Source organism: Grampus griseus (assembly GCF_964374135.1).
Source record: "Grampus griseus genome assembly, chromosome: 1".
In the NCBI taxonomy this organism is placed as follows: Eukaryota; Metazoa; Chordata; class Mammalia; order Artiodactyla; family Delphinidae; genus Grampus; species Grampus griseus.
In genome coordinates this window covers 72059150-72079891 of record NC_139017.1, presented here as the reverse complement: position 1 = coordinate 72079891, position 20742 = coordinate 72059150, and the positions used below count along the sequence as shown (strand labels likewise).

General features: G+C 49.7%; 3 protein-coding genes across 4 annotated transcripts; all 3 read left to right on the top strand.

The window, feature by feature from the left end:
- The first annotated feature begins 102 nt into the window (after positions 1-102).
- On the top strand, positions 103-3582 carry CKS1B (CDC28 protein kinase regulatory subunit 1B). The gene is made up of 3 exons (XM_082659304.1): positions 103-230; positions 2296-2423; positions 3070-3582. The coding sequence occupies exons 1-3, from the start codon at positions 172-174 to the stop codon at positions 3120-3122; spliced, it is 240 nt and encodes a 79-aa protein (XP_082515430.1). The 5' UTR covers positions 103-171; the 3' UTR covers positions 3123-3582.
- Positions 3583-10438: 6856 nt separating this feature from the next.
- Positions 10439-16255, top strand: FLAD1 (flavin adenine dinucleotide synthetase 1). 2 transcript variants are annotated; one of them, XM_082671989.1, is made up of 8 exons: positions 10439-10493; positions 10953-11177; positions 12697-13441; positions 14112-14259; positions 14718-14816; positions 14894-15083; positions 15853-15926; positions 16044-16255. In XM_082671989.1, the coding sequence occupies exons 2-8, from the start codon at positions 11097-11099 to the stop codon at positions 16177-16179; spliced, it is 1473 nt and encodes a 490-aa protein (XP_082528115.1). In that variant the 5' UTR covers positions 10439-10493; positions 10953-11096; the 3' UTR covers positions 16180-16255. The 2 variants fall into 2 exon arrangements, with proteins under 2 accessions (XP_082528115.1, XP_082528114.1); XM_082671988.1 differs by lacking the exon at positions 10439-10493 and adding an exon at positions 10510-10765.
- Positions 16256-16766: 511 nt separating this feature from the next.
- Positions 16767-16952, top strand: LENEP (lens epithelial protein; the record flags this gene model as incomplete). The annotated part of the gene is made up of 1 exon (XM_082657967.1): positions 16767-16952. The coding sequence occupies one exon, from the start codon at positions 16767-16769 to the stop codon at positions 16950-16952; it is 186 nt and encodes a 61-aa protein (XP_082514093.1).
- Between the last annotated feature and the right edge of the window lie 3790 nt (positions 16953-20742).

The following is a 20742-nucleotide window of genomic DNA, read 5'->3' as shown; positions in this document are numbered from 1 at the left end:
TAAGCCAATCGTAGGCTTGAAGGTGGGGTTGTCCCGCCTTCCGCCAGAATGACCAATAGAAAGCGCGGGCGGTGTGTTTGAAAGCGAGGCCAAAGAGGGTGGGAGCGCGTGCTGCTGGGAGTTGTTTGGAGGTTGGCGGTGCGGGGCTGACGGTCCTCAGGCAGGGTGATTATGTCGCACAAGCAGATTTACTATTCGGACAAATACGACGACGAGGAGTTCGAGTACCGGTTAGTGCCGGCGCGGGGGCAATAACAAGGTCGTGAGCTTTGAAAAGTGAGGGCACGAGGAGTTAGTAACGCGGACTGAAGCTACAGAATGGCGCATGCGCGGGAGATGAAGGGAATGGGTGCGAGCAATGAGAGCGTAAGGCGCATGCGCGAAGGGTAGGGTGCGATCGTAAAAGAAACCCTAAAGTGGTAGAGAATTTGGAGTAAGCTCTCCTGTTGGGAGGAGGCGTGGGTGGACGTGGTTAGAGTATTAGAGTGCCGACCACCCTCAGCTTTGCGGGTTTCTGGATCATTCTCTCACCTTCATTGAGCAAATTGAATTTGCCTTCTTGAGACTACTTGTATCATGGCAACACCGTAGAGCCTCCTGGGAGAAGGTGGCAAAGGCGGATCCCGAATTTTCCTCGAGGCTTCAAAGTGAGGGGAGTTCTGAGAGAGCCTGAGTGTTGCTTATTAATTCATGGAAAGGGGGCGTGGTTGCCTGGCTTGTTTTAGGAAGTGGGCTTCGAAGAATTGGAGTGGAATAAAACCGGCCAGGAGCATTGAGAAAAGACTTAATATAGACCTAATAGATTCCCGTCAAATATTTGAAGGGCATCTACTTAGGAAACAGTTATGGAGTGCTTATAGGTTTCAGGTGTTCTACTAAAGTGCAAGGATAAGCCATGGTCTCTGCTTTCAACAAACCTAAAAATCTGTGGAAGTAATGACAGATAGCAGAAAGAAGGTGATAATTGGTATGATAGAACTATGTACAGATTGTGGTGGGAGCACGTACAACTTGCCAAGCATGGTGAAGAAAGGACTCCCTATAGTTTGCATTTGATAAACCCTAAATCCATAATTCTAGATTAGAAAATTAGGGAAGACAAAGAATTCTACAAATATTGGCATTCGACCAATCTATATGAAGCGTAATACTTAAAACAACTGGAAGCTTGCTTTCCTTGTGTTTCTTCAGCCTAGTGCAGGGCTCTGGGCCTTCTGGAGAACTCAGTGTCTGCTGACAAACACACTATTTGTATTATTTTTATGCCAAATCCTTGGGAAAGGCCCCCCGGCCCTGTTTGGACCCAATTAACTTTCTTTTCCTCAGCTGTTTTTCTCTACATCTGAACTAGGCTAACTAAAATTAAGTGCTTATAATGTCTTTGCAGGGCTAGAGAAACATCACTAATTTCATCCCCTGGAAGATGTAAGTCTTGGCAGTGATATTTGGTTTAAGAAAAGGGTTTGTTTGTTTTTTTGGTCTAAATAGGTATGGAAGCCAATCTTTATGCCAGGGACTTGTTAAGATGTAAGCTATTTTCAGACATTTAGACTAGAATTGACTCTTTGGGGGAAAAAAATCCCTTTTACTTAGCACAGAGAGAGCATTCAGTACATTTTCATTGAAAATGATGAAGTCTGAATCACCCCAATTCATGTCAGAGTAGTAATTTCTTTGCCATGAAAGGAGACTTATCCTTGGTTAGAAAAGCATGGAGTTCCCCCCAAAGAAGTCTCATGGCACAACCCTTCAGAGTTAGGAAAATGAAGTTAGGATAGATCTTAAAGGATAAGATATATTTCACCCTTTGTTCTGACTCTTCCCTGATAGGCCTTTCCTCTCCGTGAAATTGCTTCTCTCCCTTCCTCCTTACAATTCTGTTCAAAATTGCCTTTACTTATTAAGTGTGTGTGTGTGTGTGTGTGTCTGTGTGTCTGTGTGTCTGTGTGTCTGTGTGTCTGTGTGGTGGGGTTCCCATTATATTAGGGTCATCAACTAGAAGACTCTAAGCTCCGAGAAGGCAGAGTCAATATATCAACAGTGTCTGGAATTTAGGTGCTCATTCACTGGTGTTATTTATTGATGTGTACTTTTTAATATACTTTTGTGAGAATGTAGGTATCTTGGCCTTTATTTCTAGCTGCCTCTGCCCCACAATAAGATTATATAAACTCCCTGCCATTACGAACTGGTTTGTCTTTTCTTGCCTCTCTTGGCTTTATATGCAGGCACTCGTCTGACATACTGTACCCAGTACTGATACAGATTCCCCACCTTCCCATGTTTCTGTTACAGGCATGTGATGTTGCCCAAGGACATAGCCAAGCTGGTCCCTAAAACCCATTTGATGTCTGAATCTGAATGGAGGAATCTTGGCGTTCAGCAGAGTCAGGGATGGGTCCATTATATGATCCATGAACCAGGTCAGTGCAATGGCAGAAAGCAACCATGTAGGACTGAGGAAATGAAGGAATGATAAGGTTGCATAACCCAAAGAAATAGGGGGAAAGTGGGGATGATTTACTAGTTTCTTAACTCACCAGCCATCTAGAAAAACAGGAAAGTAAATAAGAAAAAAAAAAAAGAAAAATAAGAAAAAAAAATAAGAAAGTATCTGGGAAGTTCAGAAACAACCTGTCACTGAAAAAACCTCCTTTAATCTCTAATTTGGTCAGAGGATTTTTTTTTTTTTTTTTTTAAGGCTACATATACACTGGTAGAGGTTATGGCCCCTGCTTCATTCTCCATCAGAAAGTGAATTTGGGGATGTGTTCCAAATAAACCAAGGAGAGTATATTTCTTGATAAGACACCAGACACCAAACTGCCAGACAAAACTAATAAAGGACGCCCCGGGGCTGCACAAACATAGCAAGAGAACTGATACTGACAATTCTGTACTTGGCACACAGGCCAGGCTTCGGGGTCTGCTTCTAAGGCCATATGCTTAAATCTTAATTTAGTTGTAAAGATCTGAGTGGGTGATACCTGGGAAGTGGGAGCGGGAGATACTATAGGTTGTGCATAGGATGATGTGAGCTTGTCTCTTAGATTTCACTCACTCTTTCAGAACCTCACATCTTGCTGTTCCGGCGGCCACTGCCCAAGAAGCCAAAGAAATGAAGCTGGGGAGCCACTTTTCAGCCTCATGCTTTATACAGCTGTCCTCATTTGCTAACATCTTTCTGATGACATTATTATGTTGCCTTCCTGTTTCTCACTTTGATATTTAAAGGATGTTCAGTACACTGTTTGAACGTGTTGGAGACTGCTTTGCTTCTTGAGCAGAACCAACAGGACCATGGCCCAGCCGGACAACTGCTCTTTGGGTTGCAGCCTCAGCTAAGTGTGACCCCCAAAACCAATGTGAGCTCTGTATCCAGCAGAACACACTTGGCAGATGGAGGAAGCATCTAAGAATAAGACCGTGGCTGTTACAGGGATTGTGTAAACTTCCTGTTTTTTTTTTCTGCCAGGTGTTGTATGTATGGTGATTTATGTTTCAATGTGTTGGAAACTTTCCATTTTATTCAAGAAATCTGTTCCATGTTAAAAAGCCTTGATTAAAGAGGAAGTTTTTATAATCTAATTCTCTCATTGTAAAGGTTTTTTCCCCCTCTCAGGGTAAGCATCACATTCACTATCATGGTTCTAATTATATACCCTTCAGTGAGATAATGAAGTTCAGCTCTTTGTTAATAATGAGGTTTATTTCAACATTCAGGTAACTGGTTTTTAATCTACTTTAAGCAGACTTTGCTGTCAAACATCTACTGAAATATATTTCACTCTAACTACAGGCCTAAGAAAGAGGTTATATGGGGACAACTTCATCTCATCAAAACAAATGAATTCTTTTCTTCAGTCAGGGATGCTGCCATTAACGTAGTCCTGATTTTTGAAGGGTACACAAGGGAGGAGGCTGTCAGCCAGAGGCTGCTAGTGCACTCCACTTCCTGACCAGCCTAAGGCTCAGGCACACCTCTGGCCTGTTCACTCCGCACAATGGTTTGGGGGTGTTTTCAGTGGTTCTCACCGTGGCTGAACATTGGAATCACCTGGGTAGCTTTGAAAGTGCTGATGGCTAAGTCATTCCCAGGGAAGTTGACTTAATTGGTCTGGGGTGTGGCCTGGATGAGGGAATTTCAAGCATTCTTACACAGGTAGTTACAGCACTAACCTTTGAGAAAACAGTTGTAAACTGTGGCTATTTGAGAAAACATTTCGCCAAGTAATAGTTTACCCTCTACTTTGAACAGAAGTGCTAAGTAAGGGAGATTAATCATCCCACTTCTGTCTTCCATTCATTTTTTCCTTAGAGCAGTAGTAGTTCAAGTGTGGTCCCTGGACCAGAAGCATCAACATCACCTGGAAACTCCTTAGAAGTGTCCATTCTTGGGCTCCACCCTAGACCTACTGAATCAAACTCTGAGGGTAGAACCTAGTGACATTTTAACAAGCTCTCTAGGTGATTCTGGTGCATACTTAAGCTTGAGAACCCACTGTAAAGGATCAGACCAGAGCTGATGTTTCGGGGAGGGGGGCGGGGCTTGTCAAATATCACCATTACTAAGAAAGATGATGTAGCATATATGGCTTACGTCATTAGGAAAGCCTGACTTTGTTTTTTTAGAGCTGAGACTCTCTTAATTGGAAAAAACACGGGGCTTGTTATTTGAGAAAGAAGGGTCTAGAAGCCTGGCTCTACCATTCACTGTAGTGTTTTGTGGTTGTTGTATGGCATCCCTTCACCTTTTTGAGCCTGTTGCCCATCTGTAAAATGGGCATCATATCTATCTTAGAGGGGTTTTAGGAGAGTAAAATGAGGCCAGGTGTGGTTCAGCAGTCCTCTAAATGAATGAATTTTAGAGCTTTACTACAGAAAACAGTGGCATCAGCATGACAGGAGTGTGGTGCTCCAAGGACAATTATGCTTAAAGGACAAAGAACGACCCTGCCTGAAAAAGTTGCAGCGTTACACCCCCTACCGGACTCTTAATCGCCCTCCCCACCACGTTGAGATGGTTACGAAATTCCTGAGCCCACCTGGGCAACACCCACCTGGGCAACGGGACCTGTCCCAAATAAGGAAAGGCATCTGGGCTGTCCCACTCTCACCAGATAGAAGGAAGGTGTATGTGCCTCAGCCAATCAGTAAACGAAATTTTCACCCCGACCATTCTTTTGTTTTCTGGCTATAAAAACTGATCAATAGCACATGTTCGGGCTTGACTCTGCCAGACTGCTAGGAAGTTGGCCCACTGTTCTGGCAGCGACCCTTCCCTCTAATAAATTCTATCTTCTTTACATTCTGCCTTGTGTCTGGAAATTCTTTTCCAACCCGCGTTCAGACCACAACATTTGGTGGCCTGTACGGGGATCTCCAGGGGCATCTCTTTCCCCACCTCCTCTCCTCATTCCTTGGGACCCTCTGTGAACAGGCAAGTTGCTGTGGAAGCAAAGGAGGAACTCCGACCAGGGCCACAGCCTGTGTGTTCCGAAGCTCCACGGTTCACTTTGCCCCAGTAACTGCCTCCCAGAGCAGGTGAGGATCCCTCTGTCTTCCTTCCGACAGGACTAGGCCAAAGGGTATCGTGCGGGCACGGGTAAGGTATTTAAAAGCCATTAGGGTGCCTGCTGCTTGAAGACTCCCGTGAAAGAATAAGGGGGTCACGGAACGGACCAGGCTATTAGAGCGTCTGCCCCCAGCAAGACAACTTCCGTGCAATGCGAGGCACATTGTGGACAAAGCAAAACACACAGCCCCCAGTCCCTTGGCCACCGCCTCCTCGGTAGGGATAGAAGGTGGAATCCTCAGTCCTCTTTTCTGTCGCTTCTGCTTCTTTCTCCTCAGCTCGGACTGACTCCAAAGGACCTCACCGCCTCTAGGTCGTCCCGGGAACTCCTTCCCATCCCTGAGAGTCTAATAACGGTGAGTCAATTCCCGGCTGGCGTCCGGGGATTCCCCTCTCTGGTCACTGATGCCCTGGCCGCACGGTTTCTCACTGCTCTGGCCACCTCAGTCGGACGTGACAGCTGAGACAGTAAGCATTTTTGTGCCTAAGTCGCACAGAGACATCACTGAGACAAAGAGGGCACATATGCCTGTCAGTGATTTTTTTTTTTGCCTGTCAGTGATTTTTGCCTTTTTGCTTGTCAGTGATTCTCAGTAGCCCCATTCTATGGCATTGGGGCTAAGAATGGGTTCAGGTACATCTGTCCCCTTAGACTCACCTCTTGTTTATATTCTCAGGAATTGTAAGGAATTTGATCCAGACAGTCTCAAAAAGAAGAGGCTCATTTTCTTTTGTAACACGGCTTGGCCCCAATACAAACTGAGGGACCAAGAACAATGGCCTCTTAATGGGACGCTAAATTACAACATGATCCTCCAACTTGATCTCTATTGTTGGAAACTAGCAAAGGATTCCGAGGTTCCATATGTCCAGCCCTTCATGGCCCTCGGTCAGAATCTGAGCCTGAGGGACTCCTGTCACATGTGTTTCTCCATTGCCGCTTTAATGCCTCGTCCTCCCCACCCTCCTCCTTCAGCTTCACTACCTCGTCCCTCCCCATCTCCCCCTCCACCAGATATCTTGGATGACCCTTCTTGTCCCCGATCTCCCCAGCCTCCTCCTCAACCTTCTGCTCCCCAACCCCCACCCCTGTACCCAGAAGCAGACCTTCCACCCCTGCCCCACACTTAGTCACCAGTAGCCCAATGCTCTGAATTGAGTCCCGATATGCTTCCCCTACGAGAGGTTGCTAACGGAGACCTAGGTGCTATCAGAGTTCATGTCCCCTTCCCCATGTCTGATCTCTCTCATATTCAAGGGAAACTGGGCTCCTTTAGCCAGGACCCCTCCATGTTCATAAGGGAATTCCAGGCCCTAACTATAACCTTTGACTTAACTTGGCCAGATATCCACGTGGTCCTAGCTACCTGCTGCATCACGAGGAAAATGCCAGGATCTGGGCTGTGGCTCAGGCCTGGGCAGATGAGGCACACGCTCGAAATCCTAATGAGAACCGAGCAGGGGCAGAGGCAGTCCCACGGGCAGACGCAAGATGGAGATACCAGGAAAATAAAAATGGGCCAGCAGGAGGGCTCACTAGGAGACATTACACGATTACCTGTCTACTAGAAGGTATGAAAAAGGCAATCATCAAACCTGTCAATTATAATAAACTCAGAGAAGTCACACGGGAACCCTCTGAGAATCTGGCCCTTTTTCAGGCCCAATTAGTCGAGGCTATGAGGAAATACACCAGCCTAGACCCTGAGACCCCTGAAGGTCAGGCTGTACTTGCAGTTCACTTTGTAAGCCAGGCATCCCCAAGCATAAAACAGAAATTACAGAAACTAGAGCAAGGGCCACAAACCCCATTTTCTGTCCTACTTGACACGGCCTTGAAGGTTTTTAACAATAGGGAGGAGGCTTCTAGGAACAGACGAGAACTGAGAGAGGAGGAAAAATTAAAACGACACGCTCAGTATATGGCTCTTGCCATTACTCAGTCCCTCCCACAACAAGGACCCACGGGAGCCCCTCTCCCATCTCAGAAACCACCGTGGACCTGCTACCAATGCAGTCAGCAGGGGCACACTGTCAGGAACTGCCACACCCCACCACCCGATATCAGACGCCCTTATCATCAAAAGGGCCAACTGGAAGAGGAGTTGTCCCTGCCGCCCTCAAGCTGGTAGGCCAATTCCACAACCACCCAACACTCGGGGTTTTTCGGTCCCAGCCCCCGTGGGCCGAGGTCAAAACCAATTACCCCTGTCAGTGGTAATTGACTACCAGGAGCAAGAACCGGATTGCACTGTAGATCTGGGGCTCCTGGATGTGGATGACTGAAGGTGTCTGAGGATCAACCTACAGGACCCTATGTTCCCCATAAGACTGGAGGAGCCCCGGGTAACCCTGGATGTGGCAGGGGCTAATATAACCTTTCTAATTGACACAGGGGCTACTTATTCAGCCCTGACTTCCTTCTCTGGTCCCACTCGCCATTGTCCCACTGGTCGTTCCTCGATCCTCCTAACAGGGATGGGAACAGGCTCAGCAGGACTCTTAAACTCTATTTTCACTGCCCAACAGCTCTCTCTTGAACTCACACAACAGATTGCCAACCTAGCAGCTCAAATTAACATGCTACAAGAACAAATAAATTCTCTAACAGGAGTGGTTTTACAAAATAGAAGAGCTCAGGACCTCCTAACGGCTTATCAGGGAGGGACTTGTGCAGTGTTAAAGGAAGATTGCTGTTTTTTGGTTAATCAATCAGGCAAGGTCCAGACCGATTTTCGGGCCATGTATTTTTAACCTCCTTGTTAAGTTTGTCTCTTCCAGAATACAAATGGTGATGCAACAAAAACACCGGCCAGACAACACTCGTACAACCCCTTGAACAAGCTGCCATCACTTTACATGGGGCCCACACTCCTCCCTAGATACACCCTGACAGAGAGCAGGCAACGGGAACCCAGGGCCCCATGATGCCCCTGCTCAGCAGGAAGCAGCCAGAGAGTTTGTCACCCCTTCTCACAAAGGGGTTCCAGAATGCCTGAGAGGCAATTAGGCAGTTAGGTAGATATGAGCAGGGTACCCAATAGGGCCAAGGAATTGGCCCTATAAATAGAAGGGGGAATGTGGTGCTCCAAGGACAATGATGCTTCAAGGACAAAGACTGACCCTGCATGAAAAAGTTGCAGCGTTACACCCCCTACCAGACTCTTAAATCGCCCTCCCCACTATGTTGAGATGGTTATGAAATTCCTGAGCCCACCTGGCCAACACCCACCTGGGCAACGGGACCTGTCTCAAATAAGGAAAGGCATCTGGGCTGTCCCACTCTCACCAGATAGAAGGAAGGTGTAAGTGCCTCAGCCAATCAGTAAACGAAATTTTCACCCCGGACCATTCTTTTGTTTTCTGGCTATAAAAACTGATCAATAGCACATGTTCGGGCGACTCTCCCAGACTGCTAGGAAGTCGGCCTGCTGTTCTGGCAGCAACCCTTCCATCTAATAAATTCTATCTTATTTCATCCTGCCTCGTGTCTGGAAATTCTTTTTCAACCCGCCTTAGGACCACAACAATGAGAGCTTGTTAAATGCAGATCTCAGGCCCCACCCAAACCGCATGAATCCTGTAGATTTAAACAGCATATTAAGAAGGCCCCCATGGGGACTTTCCTGGTTAAGAATCTGCCTGCCAATGCCGGGGACGTGGGTTTGAGCCCTGGTCTGGGAAGATCCCACACGCTGCGGGGCAACTAACCCCTTGTGCCACAACTACTGAGACCGCGCCTAGAGCCCATGCTCTGCAACAAGAGAAGCCGCTGCAATAAGCCCTCACACCGCACAACTAGAGTAAAGCCTGCGGGCACCAACAAAGACCCAACGCAGCCAAATAAATAAATAATTTAAAAATAAAAATAAAAAATGAAAAGGCCCCCAGATGATTCGTAGGAGCGTTAAAGTTTAAGAAGTACTTTTAAACAACCTCTCCCAGTTAATTGGTCTTGGAGGTACGAGTGAGGGCGGCGACTAGGGAGTGCCACGTGTCCACTTTGGATTCTCACATTATCCTAGCTTCCTCTTATTTCACTTGCTTCTGGTCTAAAAGTACTTCTTGGGGCTTCCCTGGTGGCGCAGTTGTTGAGAGTCCGCCTGCCGATGCACGGGACATGGGTTCGTGGCCCGATCCGGGAAGATCCCACATGCCGCAGAGCGGCTGGGCCCGTGAGCCGTAGCCGCTGAGCCTGCGCGTCCGGAGCCTGTGCTCCGCAACGGGAGAGGCCACAACAGTGAGAGGCCCGCGTACCGCAAAAAAAAAAAAAAAAAAGAGGTTTCGGTAATTAGCTTTGCTGTTTATAACAGAGACAAATGAAAGTTCCACACACTAAAAGGTCACCTCCAGGATCTTGCTACCTCCCAGGCAATGCTGACAATTTTTCTTGGCTGTCCCTCCAACGTCCATTTGCCACAATATAAAATCCCCTCTGCACCAGTGCCAGCCCCCAACCCCTTAGAATAAGTCATGGTTAATGAATAACAGCATATGCATACAAGAATTTTAACACAGAGGTTAGAGTCAAGCCCCTCTTTACTTCCAGCACGAGACTGGAGCACCCCAAAGTCCTTAAAGAACCTCCAACCACCACCACTCATTTCACTCCAGACTCCTCAAGCCCAGCTCTGAGATAAAAGCCCCGCCCCCCAACTAAGGCCCGGCCCCCATGTTTCCGGGCGAGGGGTGACCACGTGGTTGTCGCCAATAACAACCCAGCACTACTCCCGCCCTCTAGCTAAAGCTCGAGAGCGATAGTCGACTACACCAATTGACCCTTAAAGATTGTGTGAGCGACGACCAAAATGACCAATTAATACGAGGTAGGTAGGAGTCTAAGGCGGGACTCTGAGTACGGAAGCTACCACGGGAGGGAAGGAGAGAGGGAAAGACCCGGTGAAGGGGCAAGAGGCAGGTGAGAACCTGGAAGAGCTCAGCAGTCTGAAGCGTGGCGGGAAGAGACAGGATTCCGGGCTAGAAAGGGTGCGGAAGCCAGCAGAAGAAGGCGGCTGAGTTTTGGTCGTGGGTGGAGGGAGGGAACGCACTTAAAGGGGCCAAGGCCCAGGATAAGGTAGACATTTAAAGGAACAGATGCCCCAAAGAGAAGAGGCATTTAAAGGTGCAGATGCCCAAGATAGAGCAGACCCTAGAGGAGCCGAGCTCAACGGACAGAAGACATTTAAAGTGGTAGGTTCGGGAGAGAAGGACATTTTAAGGAGACTAGGACCGAGCATAGAAAACATTAAAAGAGGTATGGGCTAGGGTTTGAGAACACGTTTATTAAAGGGACATGGATAAAGGAGTCGATTGTCAAGGGCGTGATGAGGAAGATTGCACTCCTGCTCTCCCCCATTGTCCTTTCTGGCTCCTCCAGGTTCCCTCGACCCCGGAACCCCAGTTCCCAGGCTATGACCCCCAGTGCCCTGTAGACCTGGCGGGCCCCGCGTGCTTGCGCCCCCTATTTGGGGGTCTGGGTGGCTACTGGAGGGCCTTGCAGAGGGGCAGAGAAGGCAGGACCATGGCATCTAGGGCCTCTGAACCTCCCCCAGGGCGCAGCGTGACGGCGGGCATCATCATTGTTGGAGATGAGATCCTCAAGGTGTGTCTGGGACAGAGGAGGGGGGAGGGGCAGCGTTCTCCTGTCCTCCGGAGCTTGCTCCACGTTCTGTTGAGGGAGGGTGAACCAGGGTGGGAGCCCCCTTGCTGCAGTAGGGTCCTGGAGTGAGTCCAATATATTGGAGGAAAAGTGACCTTCATTCTTTCAATTACTGTGTTGAAAAACTTGTAGCAAAGTCCCTACAATTTGCCAAGCACTATGGTAGGGGGAGGGGTGGCTTTACAGAAATGACAATGCATGTATTATTTCAGAGTTATATCCAACCTGTTTGGAAAATGATCCAAGGCATTCCACAGAGTAGATAAGTGAGATAGAAGGAAAGTACTAGAAGGGGGAAATTACTTCTGAATAATCAGGGAAGTCTCACTAGAGGTCATGGTGGGCATCAGGTTTGTAATAGTAATATTGAGTGCTTACTAGCGCCTGGCAGTGTGCTTATTACATCACATATGTGATTTTACTAATCCTCACAACAACTCCATGATGTGGGTACTTTTTTTTTTTTCCCTGCTGAGCCGCCCGACATGTGGGATCTTAGTTCCCTGACCAGGGATCAAACCCACGCACCCTGCATTGGAAGCGCGGAGTCTTAACCACTGGACCACCAGGGAAGTCCGATGTGGGTACTTTTATTATAAATCTCAATGAATAGATTATGAGACTGAGGCTCAGAGAGGTTGAGAAACTTGCCCACAGTTGAACAGCTAGTAAGTGGTAGGTGGGGTTCCAACCTGATTCTCACTTACTCCAGAGCCCCCCTTAACCACTAAACTCTCTATAGAGAAGTAGAAGAAGATGGGGCTGGAAAAGAAGAGTGGACACACACCATAGACTCACAGCCTCAAATATTCTGCAAATGAATTTGAACTTTATTCTGTATATGGTTGGAAACAACAAATGGCTTTTGAGCCAAGAGTGATGCAATCACAGTGACATGTTAGGAAAGTTGTTCAGGAGGCACAGGGCAGAGTGCTGTGGCTGGAGGCTGGGATTCTGGCCAGGGGTCTGCCGCCACTGTCCAGGTGAAAGGTGCCAAGGACCCGTTTGGTGGCAGTAGGAACAGAGGGAAGAGAGCAAATGGAGAGACATTTCAGAAGTAGAATTGACAGCTTGAAGAACCTGACACTGTGGACTGTGTCTGGAGATGCCATTGACCAAAGGGACAACAGCCAGGGATAGGGTGAAGATGCCCAGTAAGCACCTGGAGCCAGAGGACTAAAACTGTCAGGGTTGGTGAGGAAGTAGATGAGTTGTCCCCATACAATTGATGATTGAATCCATAAGCAGAGATGAAGGCCCAAGGGGAATCACATTACCCCTGACTCCATTCACATGGATTTTCCCACTCTTGCGCCTAGTCTGGGCTTCTGCGTAGCCCGAGGTGGTGTCCCCCAAAGAGCAGAGTGCCCCATCATCAGGCAGATGCAGCCTGATCCTTCCCCCTTTGCCCTTCATCCCTACGGCACTGACACTGTCATCTTCCCCATCTCCAATCTCGCAGGGACACACTCAGGACACCAATACCTACTTTCTGTGCCGGACACTGCGCTCCCTGGGGGTCCAGGTGTGCCGAGTCTCTGTCGTACCCGATGAGGTAGCCACCATCGCGGCTGAGGTCACGTCTTTCTCCAGCCGCTTCACCCACGTCCTTACGGCAGGGGGCATTGGCCCCACCCATGATGATGTGACCTTCGAGGCAGTAGCACAGGCCTTTGGGGACGAACTCAGGCCACACCCTGAGCTGGAAGGGGCCGTCAAAGCCCTAGGGGGGGACGGCTGGGAGAAGCTGTCACGGGTGCCCTCCTCTGCCCGCCTACATTATGGCACAGATCCTCTCACTGGCCGTCCGTTCAGATTCCCACTAGTCTCCGTCCGAAACGTCTACCTCTTCCCGGGAATTCCGGAGCTGCTGCGGCGGGTGCTGGAGGGGCTAAAGGGACTGTTTCAAAACACAGCTGTTCAGTTCCACTTGCGAGAGCTGTATGTGGCAGCTAATGAGGCCTCTATCGCCCCCATCCTGGCTGAGGCCCAGGCCCACTTTGGGCGCAGGCTTGGCCTGGGTTCCTACCCTGACTGGGGCAGCAACTACTATCAGGTGAAGCTGACACTGGACTCGGAGGAAGAAGGGCCCCTGGAGGAATGCCTGGCCTACCTGACTGCTCGTCTGCCCCAGGGATCGCTGGTCCCCTACGTACCCAACGCCGTGGAGCAGGCCAGTGAGGCCGTGTACAAACTCACTGAGTCAGGTAGGGGCCTCCGGGGGGAGGGGCAGCATACATCAGACCTTTGGTGCCACCCTCAGTCTCAGGAATGCAGGGGCTGTTGGAGGCTTCCCCCAGATCCAGGAGAAGGTAGAAGATAGCTACAGCTGATTCATTCATTCTTCCAATAAATATCAATTGAGTACCTCCTTTCAGCAACACTGTGCTGGCTGTTGGGGGTATAACTCAACAAGACAGAGGTATGCCCTATTCTGGACAAGGAGTTTTAACAAGAGAGGGAGACGTTAAACAGGTAATCGTGCATGAGGTGTCAGTGATGGGGGGGTCTCCATAGCAGGGAGATCAGCCTTGATGTGGGGTCCAAGAAGGCTTCTCTGGGCGAGTGACATATAAGCTGAGTGCTAAGGAGGATTTGGTCAGACCAGGAGGTAGGCAAGAGTAAACTGTTAGAGAATGGAAAGAAACCAGGACCTCCAGAGGGAAGACACTGAGGTGAAGAGTGCTATGAGGTGTGGCTGAATGACAGGCTGGGGGCAGACTGCAGGGCCGAGTGGGCAGATGAAGGCGTGGGGAACACTGGGAAGATATGGAAGGGTTTTAAGCAAGGGCAACTTGGCCCCCACTGCCCTTTGACCACTGCCCTTTGACAGTCATATGTCTCTATCTGATGCCCTCTTCCCTGCCTGGCTGGCAGGGTCTTCTCTGAGAGAAAAGGTGGCAGGCGCCCTACAGACCATTGAGACTGCCCTGGCTCAGTACAGCCTCACCCAGCTCTGCGTGGGATTCAACGGGGGCAAGGACTGCACCGCCCTCCTGCACCTCTTCCATGCTGCTGTGCAGAAGTGAGCCAACCCCCTGGAGGCAAGACCCCAGAGATAGATCGGCCCCATCCTCTAGTTCCCCATCCTAAGAAGCAGGGAGGAAAGGGGGTGTCTGGGTGGGGTTTGGGAGGATGGTAGCCATAGTGACCTCTCAGTTCCATTCCCCCACCATATTTATTGAGCGTCTGACACCTGCCTGGCGCGGGGTATGGACGTGCAAGCCACCATCCCCGACAACAGGGTGGTCACATTCCTGTCGGGGAGGTAAGGCTTACATACTGGAAACAGGAGTGTATGCTCCAGATTTGAGAGGTAAGAGGTCAGAGTGGGCTTCCCAGACGAAGTGGGTTCTGATGGATGGGAAGGATGAGGAAAGGAGAGAAGGGGAGGGTGTCCATCCCAGGGGCCAAAAGGCAAGCTCTCTGGAGAGCATTTCCCTGCCCATCCTGGCAAGCCAATGGATTCTGCCCCCTCCCCAGGAAATACCCTGATGCTCAAGAGCCCCTCCAGATCCTGTATATCCGCAGCATCTCCCCTTTCCCTGAGCTGGAGCAGTTTCTACAGGACACCATCAAGAGGTACTAGGGACCTGAAGGTTTGGGCTCCAAGAGGGGCTTGGCAGGGCCCACTCTTGACTCCCACTGCTCTTCCTCAGGTACAGTCTGCAGGTGCTGGAGGCTGAGGGTGACATGAAGCAGGCCCTGAGCGAGCTGCGGGCACAGCATCCCCAGCTGGAGGCTGTGCTGATGGGCACCCGCCGCACCGACCCCTACTCCTGCAGCCTCGGCCCCTTCAGTCCCACTGACCCAGGGTGGCCTTCATTCATGCGCATCAACCCGCTACTGGTATCAGGGAAGGGGATTTATCGCCTTCAGTCTCGTGCCCCCTATCAGTCATTGCTCCTTGGCTACCTGAGGTGGGGGAGGTTAGACCCTGGGGCTTGGATGAAACAGCCCCATCATCCAGGCGAGGCTGTGCTATTTGTTCGTTCAGCCTTTTGAGCAATTTTTATCGAGCACTAATTCAACGGCAGGCATCCTGCTTTCTCCTGTGGACAGAACAATGACTTAGACCTGTGCTGACTGATATGGTAGCCATGAGCCATTTATTTACACTCAAATTGTAATTAATTGAAATGAAATACAAGTTGCTAAAAAAAAACCAAAACTGAATTGTATACTTTAGAAGGGTGAGTTTCATGGCATGTGAATATCTCAATTTTTAAATTAAATTACAATTCAAAATTCAGTTCTTTAGTTCTACTAACAACATGTCAAGCAACCACCATGTTAGCACAAATAAAGAACATTTCCATCATTGCAGAAAGTTCTACTGGACAGCACAGGCTTACACAGACATAGATATCCTCTCCCTGTCCTGGAACTTAGATGCCAGTGGAGGGTGGGTTGAGAAATGGAGAGGGACAGGATAAAAGCTTTCTCTTTCTTATTGGTTGGCCTACACAGAGCAAGATGTACCAGAGAATTGGGTAGCAGGCCCTCCCTCAGAGGCCAAGGGAGCCGAAGAGCCCCGGATAGTCCCCTTCCCGGGTGGCAGTGGGTAGGTGTGGGAAAGGAAAGTATGTGTGACTCTTCTCTGACTCTGACCTCCCAGGACTGGACCTACAGAGACATCTGGGACTTTCTGCGTCAACTGTTTGTCCCATACTGTATCCTGTATGACCAAGGGTAAGGGATTTGGAGGAAGAGGATGGGTGTGTGGAAGATGTGAGGGTGCCGGGACTGGAGAGCCGAGCCCACCACACTCACCCATGCCCTCCATTCCCATTCCCCCGCCCCACCAAGCTATACGTCACTGGGGAGCCGGGAGAACACGGTGCGGAACCCAGCCCTGAAGTGCCCGAACCCAGGAGGACAGCCCACCTACCGTCCAGCCTACCTGCTTGAGAACGAAGACGAGGAGCGGAACTCCCGCACGTGACCTCCCACTCCTGCCCTGTCCAGGAGGAAGGGAAGGGGGCCATCCTGGGGTCTAACCTGTCAATAAACCACCTCTCCTGTGCCTGTTGCTCTGGCTGTGTCTTCCTGCTTCAGGGGACGAGAGAAGCAGAAGTGGGCCAGGCCCTGGCAGCTCGGAGCCCTCAGTGCTCACTTTGGGGCGGCGGGGGAGAGAGGAGGCTGGAAAGGAGCTCTCATTGATGATTTTCAGTGCCAGCCTCAGCTGGAGCCCACCAGAGGGCAGGAGCAGGGAGCAGTGCCAACCCCTGGGGGAAGGGATAACTGGGCAGGGCAGCCAGGGCTTCGAGACCCAGGCTGGAGGAAGGGAAGCTGAGCTGGCCTGGCTGTGGAGGATGAAAGATGGAGTGGCCAGGCCCTCCTCCTACTAACCCCACCCCACCATCCCTGGGCACAGGGGCTGACTCAGCCCATTCTCAGGCCCAGAACTTTCCCTGTGCTAGACCCTGGGGCCTTTGTCCCCACAGTCATGAGGTCTGAAGGGGGTGGGGACAATGTTGATAAAAGGCACTAGAGGCAGCTCCCACACCCTTCCTCAGAGCTGCTGCCCACATGCAGTCCCGGATACAGCCCCTAGCCCAGGCCCTGCCCTTCTCCCTTGGAGGAGTTCTGCGAGACACTGGACTCCGGGTGCCTGTCATGAAGACGGGCACAGGGTGGGAGGGCCTGCAGCGGACCCTGAAGGAAGTCGCCTACATCCTCCTCTGCTGCTGGTGTATCAAGGAGCTGCTGGATTAATGGCAGCAGGGAGCTGCCTCCTCCCCGCTGGCACCATGGCCAGCATCGCTCAGGTGGGCAGGGTAGGGCAAACAGACAGGAGGCATGGCTGCAGCTTCTGTGGCGGAGCCTGCCTCTCAGCTTCCCATTCTCTTTTTTAGCACCCAGCCCAACCCCCATCAAGACTCCTGGGGCCAGCTGTGCTTGACCAAGGACGGGCCACAAACAATGAGTGAAGTGTGATCCTGCTTTGAGTTTGTGCCATCTGTCAGACCTGCCTCATCTCTCGGCCTCTATTCCCAGGCCCCACCTCCAGTGCACCTCTGGTGCACAGGAGCTTGGCCTGCTGGCTAGGACCCCAGTCAGACTGCAGCAGAACCTGGCACTCCTCCAAGCCTGGTACAGTGAGCCCACCGGCCCAGATGGCTGATCTCACCATACCCTCTTAGTACCAGGAATGGGCTGCCCCCAGTATCTCTGTATGAGAATCACTGAACTGTATGTATAATAAATAAGCCTTGAGACCAAAAGTTCTAAATGTCTACAGGGAAGTCAGAAAAAGTCAGCACTGGAAGAGTCTGGGAACCAAGGAGGGAAGGAAGTTTTCCTGGATAGAACAGAATGAAAGCCAGGTTTCCTGACTCACTGGTGCCTGGGTGGGGAGGGCGTTGGGTAGAAAGGCCAGGTTCCTCCCAACTTGTAGACAGGGAGGAGTCCAGCTTGGGTGGGGTCTTCTTCTGTGAGGCCCTGTGTGTAAGGATGGGAACCCAAATAGAAGACCTGGTCTGGCCAGCTCCCTGCCCCTGAAGATCTTGGGGAAAGCACTGAGCTGGTGCTAGTTCCCAGTTTACGGAGGAAGTCCGGCCCTGCTCCTCTAGCTCACACACAAAGCTGCAAGAGAAAGCCACCTGTATGGCCACACAGGTCCCTCAGGTTTATGACAGTGCATAGGACACAAACAGCCAGAATGAGCAGAATTGACTCTTCACTTCCCCTCGGCAGCCACCAACACATGCTCTCCCTGAATCACTCCCAGTGGTAGGCACACACCAGCCATTTACATCGTCTTGTTCCTGCATAATGACATGCCCACTCACAGCCCCCAACGACCTCAGAGCCAGCCAGTGTCCCTGGGATCTCTACCCAGCATTCCCTGGGGCCCAGTTATGCCCTCCACCCTCCATTCTGTCCTGGGACACTGGCCTGGAGATGGTGTATGTGGCCCTCCCTCACTGCCAGGGACCAGCTCTTCCTCAGACTTCTTAGTTAACTCCTTTTTCTCTGGGCTTATTTTCTTTTTCTTGCTTTCTCTCTCTCTCTCTTTCTTTTTCTTTCTTTCTTTTTTTTTTTTTTTTTGTCAAAGTAATATATGCCTAATAAACTCTGATAGTAAAAATTATCTCCCTCCCACACCTATCCCCCAGCTCTCCTGCCTGGAGGTAACCATGGTGACCAGTATCTTGGACAGCATTCCAGAGATAGTCTATGCATATACTGCATCGTCATTCATTCTTTTTTTTTTTTAGTTTTTTATTTTAATTTAAGTATAGTTGATTTACAGTATTATATTAGTTTCTGGTGTACAACACAGTGATTCAAAATTTTTACAGATTATACTCCATTTAAAGTTATTATAAAATATTGGCTATATTCCCTGTGCTATACAATATATTCTTGTAACTTATTTATTTTATACACAGTAGTTTGTACCTCTTAATCCCCTACCTCTGTCTTGCCCCTCCCCCTTCACTCTCCACTAGTAACCACTAGCTTGTTCTCTATATCTGTGAGTCCATTCTGTTTTGTTATATTCATTCATTGGTTTTATTTTTTAGATTCCACATGTAAGTGATAACATACAGTATTTGTATTTCTCTGTCTGACTTATTCATTAAGCATAATACCTTCCAGGTTCATCCATGTTTTTGCAAATAGCAAAACATTTATTCTTTCATTTAACAAATATTATTGAGCATCTGCTATATGCCAATCTGGCTGATTTGAATACAGCAGTGAACAAAATAGATCCCTGTATTCATGGAGTTTACATTCTGGTGGGTAGAGACAGAAAATAAAATATAAACATTAAAAAATAAGTACATTGATGTTACTAGGTGATAGGTTCTATAGAAAAAGAGAAAGTCAAGCTAAGGATGGGAGTGGAGGCAGGCCTAGTAGGCCATGGTAAGAACTTGAGATTTTATGCTGAGTAAAATGAGGAACTGTTGCAGGCAGTTGAGCATAAACTGATTTTTTATTTAAAAGGCTCACACTGGCTGCTGGGTTGAGAATAGACTTTAGAGGACCAAGGGTAGGATAGTAGAGACCTTTTAGGAGGTCATGGGCACAATCGGGGCCAGACATGTTGGTGGCTCAGAGCAGGCTTACAGCAATAGCAGTAGGGAGAAGTGGCTGCACTTACATATACTTATACTTCTAGTTAATAACATACTCTATACCCTGTTCTGTACCTTGCTATCTTCCCTTCACATACCTCGTACAGGAGTCCACAACAGTATATTTAGAGCCTGCCCATTCTTTTGTACAGCAGTATGGTACTCTATAGTACTCCAACTTAAGGTTATTTCTTATCCCTGGCAGCCCCTCTTTAGACATCCACAAAATGCAGGTCAGTGTTCTTGCCTGGTGCCTTCAGAGCCCCAGGGCACAGCAGTGAGAAGGTCCTGAATCCAAGGAGAGAGAGGTTAGTGGTAGAGATGGACACAGAATTCAACTTCCCATCTGAATTTGGAGTTCCCTCTCCCCCTCATAGCCTGCACCCTGCTTGGCCAACCCCAGCCCTTCCCTGACTCAAGCTCTAGACATTTGCCTCCTTTTCCTTTCTTAGACCTCACTCCTACCAAGCTGGGGCAGTGCCTGGAGGTGGATCCTGAAGTCTGAGCGTTCTGACTTTGCCAGGGGAGGGGATGTCTGGCAAGGGCTACTGGGGAAGTAGTAGGGGTGGAAGGCAGGGCCTGTGATTGTGGCAGGTGGTCAGAGCTGAAGAGGGGAGAGAAGTCGTGACTGCCAGTAGCCCAAGGAGAGTGTCAGAGCTGGAAAGAGAGTGTCAGAACCCTGAAAGTGGAAAGACTGAGGAGAGGGATGGGGAGGATAACAAAAACCTCATATACCATTCCAGAGCCCTTTTCAGCTACAGAGTGTGCGAGCGTTACAAAAGTCCACTTCAAAAGTAGGCAGGACGGGGCTTCCCTGCTGGCGCAGTGGTTGAGAGTATGCCTGCTGATGCAGGGGACATGGGTTCATGCCCCAGTCCGGGAGGATCCCACATGCCAAGGAGCGGCTGGGCCCGTGAGCCATGGCCGCTGAGCCTGCACATTCGGAGCCTGTGCTCCGTAACGGGAGAGGCCACAACAGTGAGAGGCCCGCGTATCGCAAAAAAAAAAAAAAAAGTAGCTAGGACGAGGGCAATTGTCCCATCTTAACATGAAGGAACAAGCCCAGAGAGGTGTGGTGACCTCTCCAAAGTCATATGAACAGCACACTGCAGTAGGGTAGTCATTTAGTGAACCCAGATTCTCTCATCTCAAATTCAGGGCTTCTCTCCTGCCTTCCTCTTCTGAACTGGTGCTTGGGATGGTAGCCTAAGTGGCCTGGGAGGCAGGGCCAGGCTAGCAGAAATGTGGAAGGGACTATCCACCCCTATTCTGCACCCACTCCATGATTTCCCACTTCACCTGAACCCTAATCTCCCCTTGTTCTTGATTTCCCCCGCGCTCATTTGGGAGGCCCAGCTACGCCCTTTTCATGTAAGCCACAAAGCCAGGAGATGGTTCCCTGGACTACACCTCCC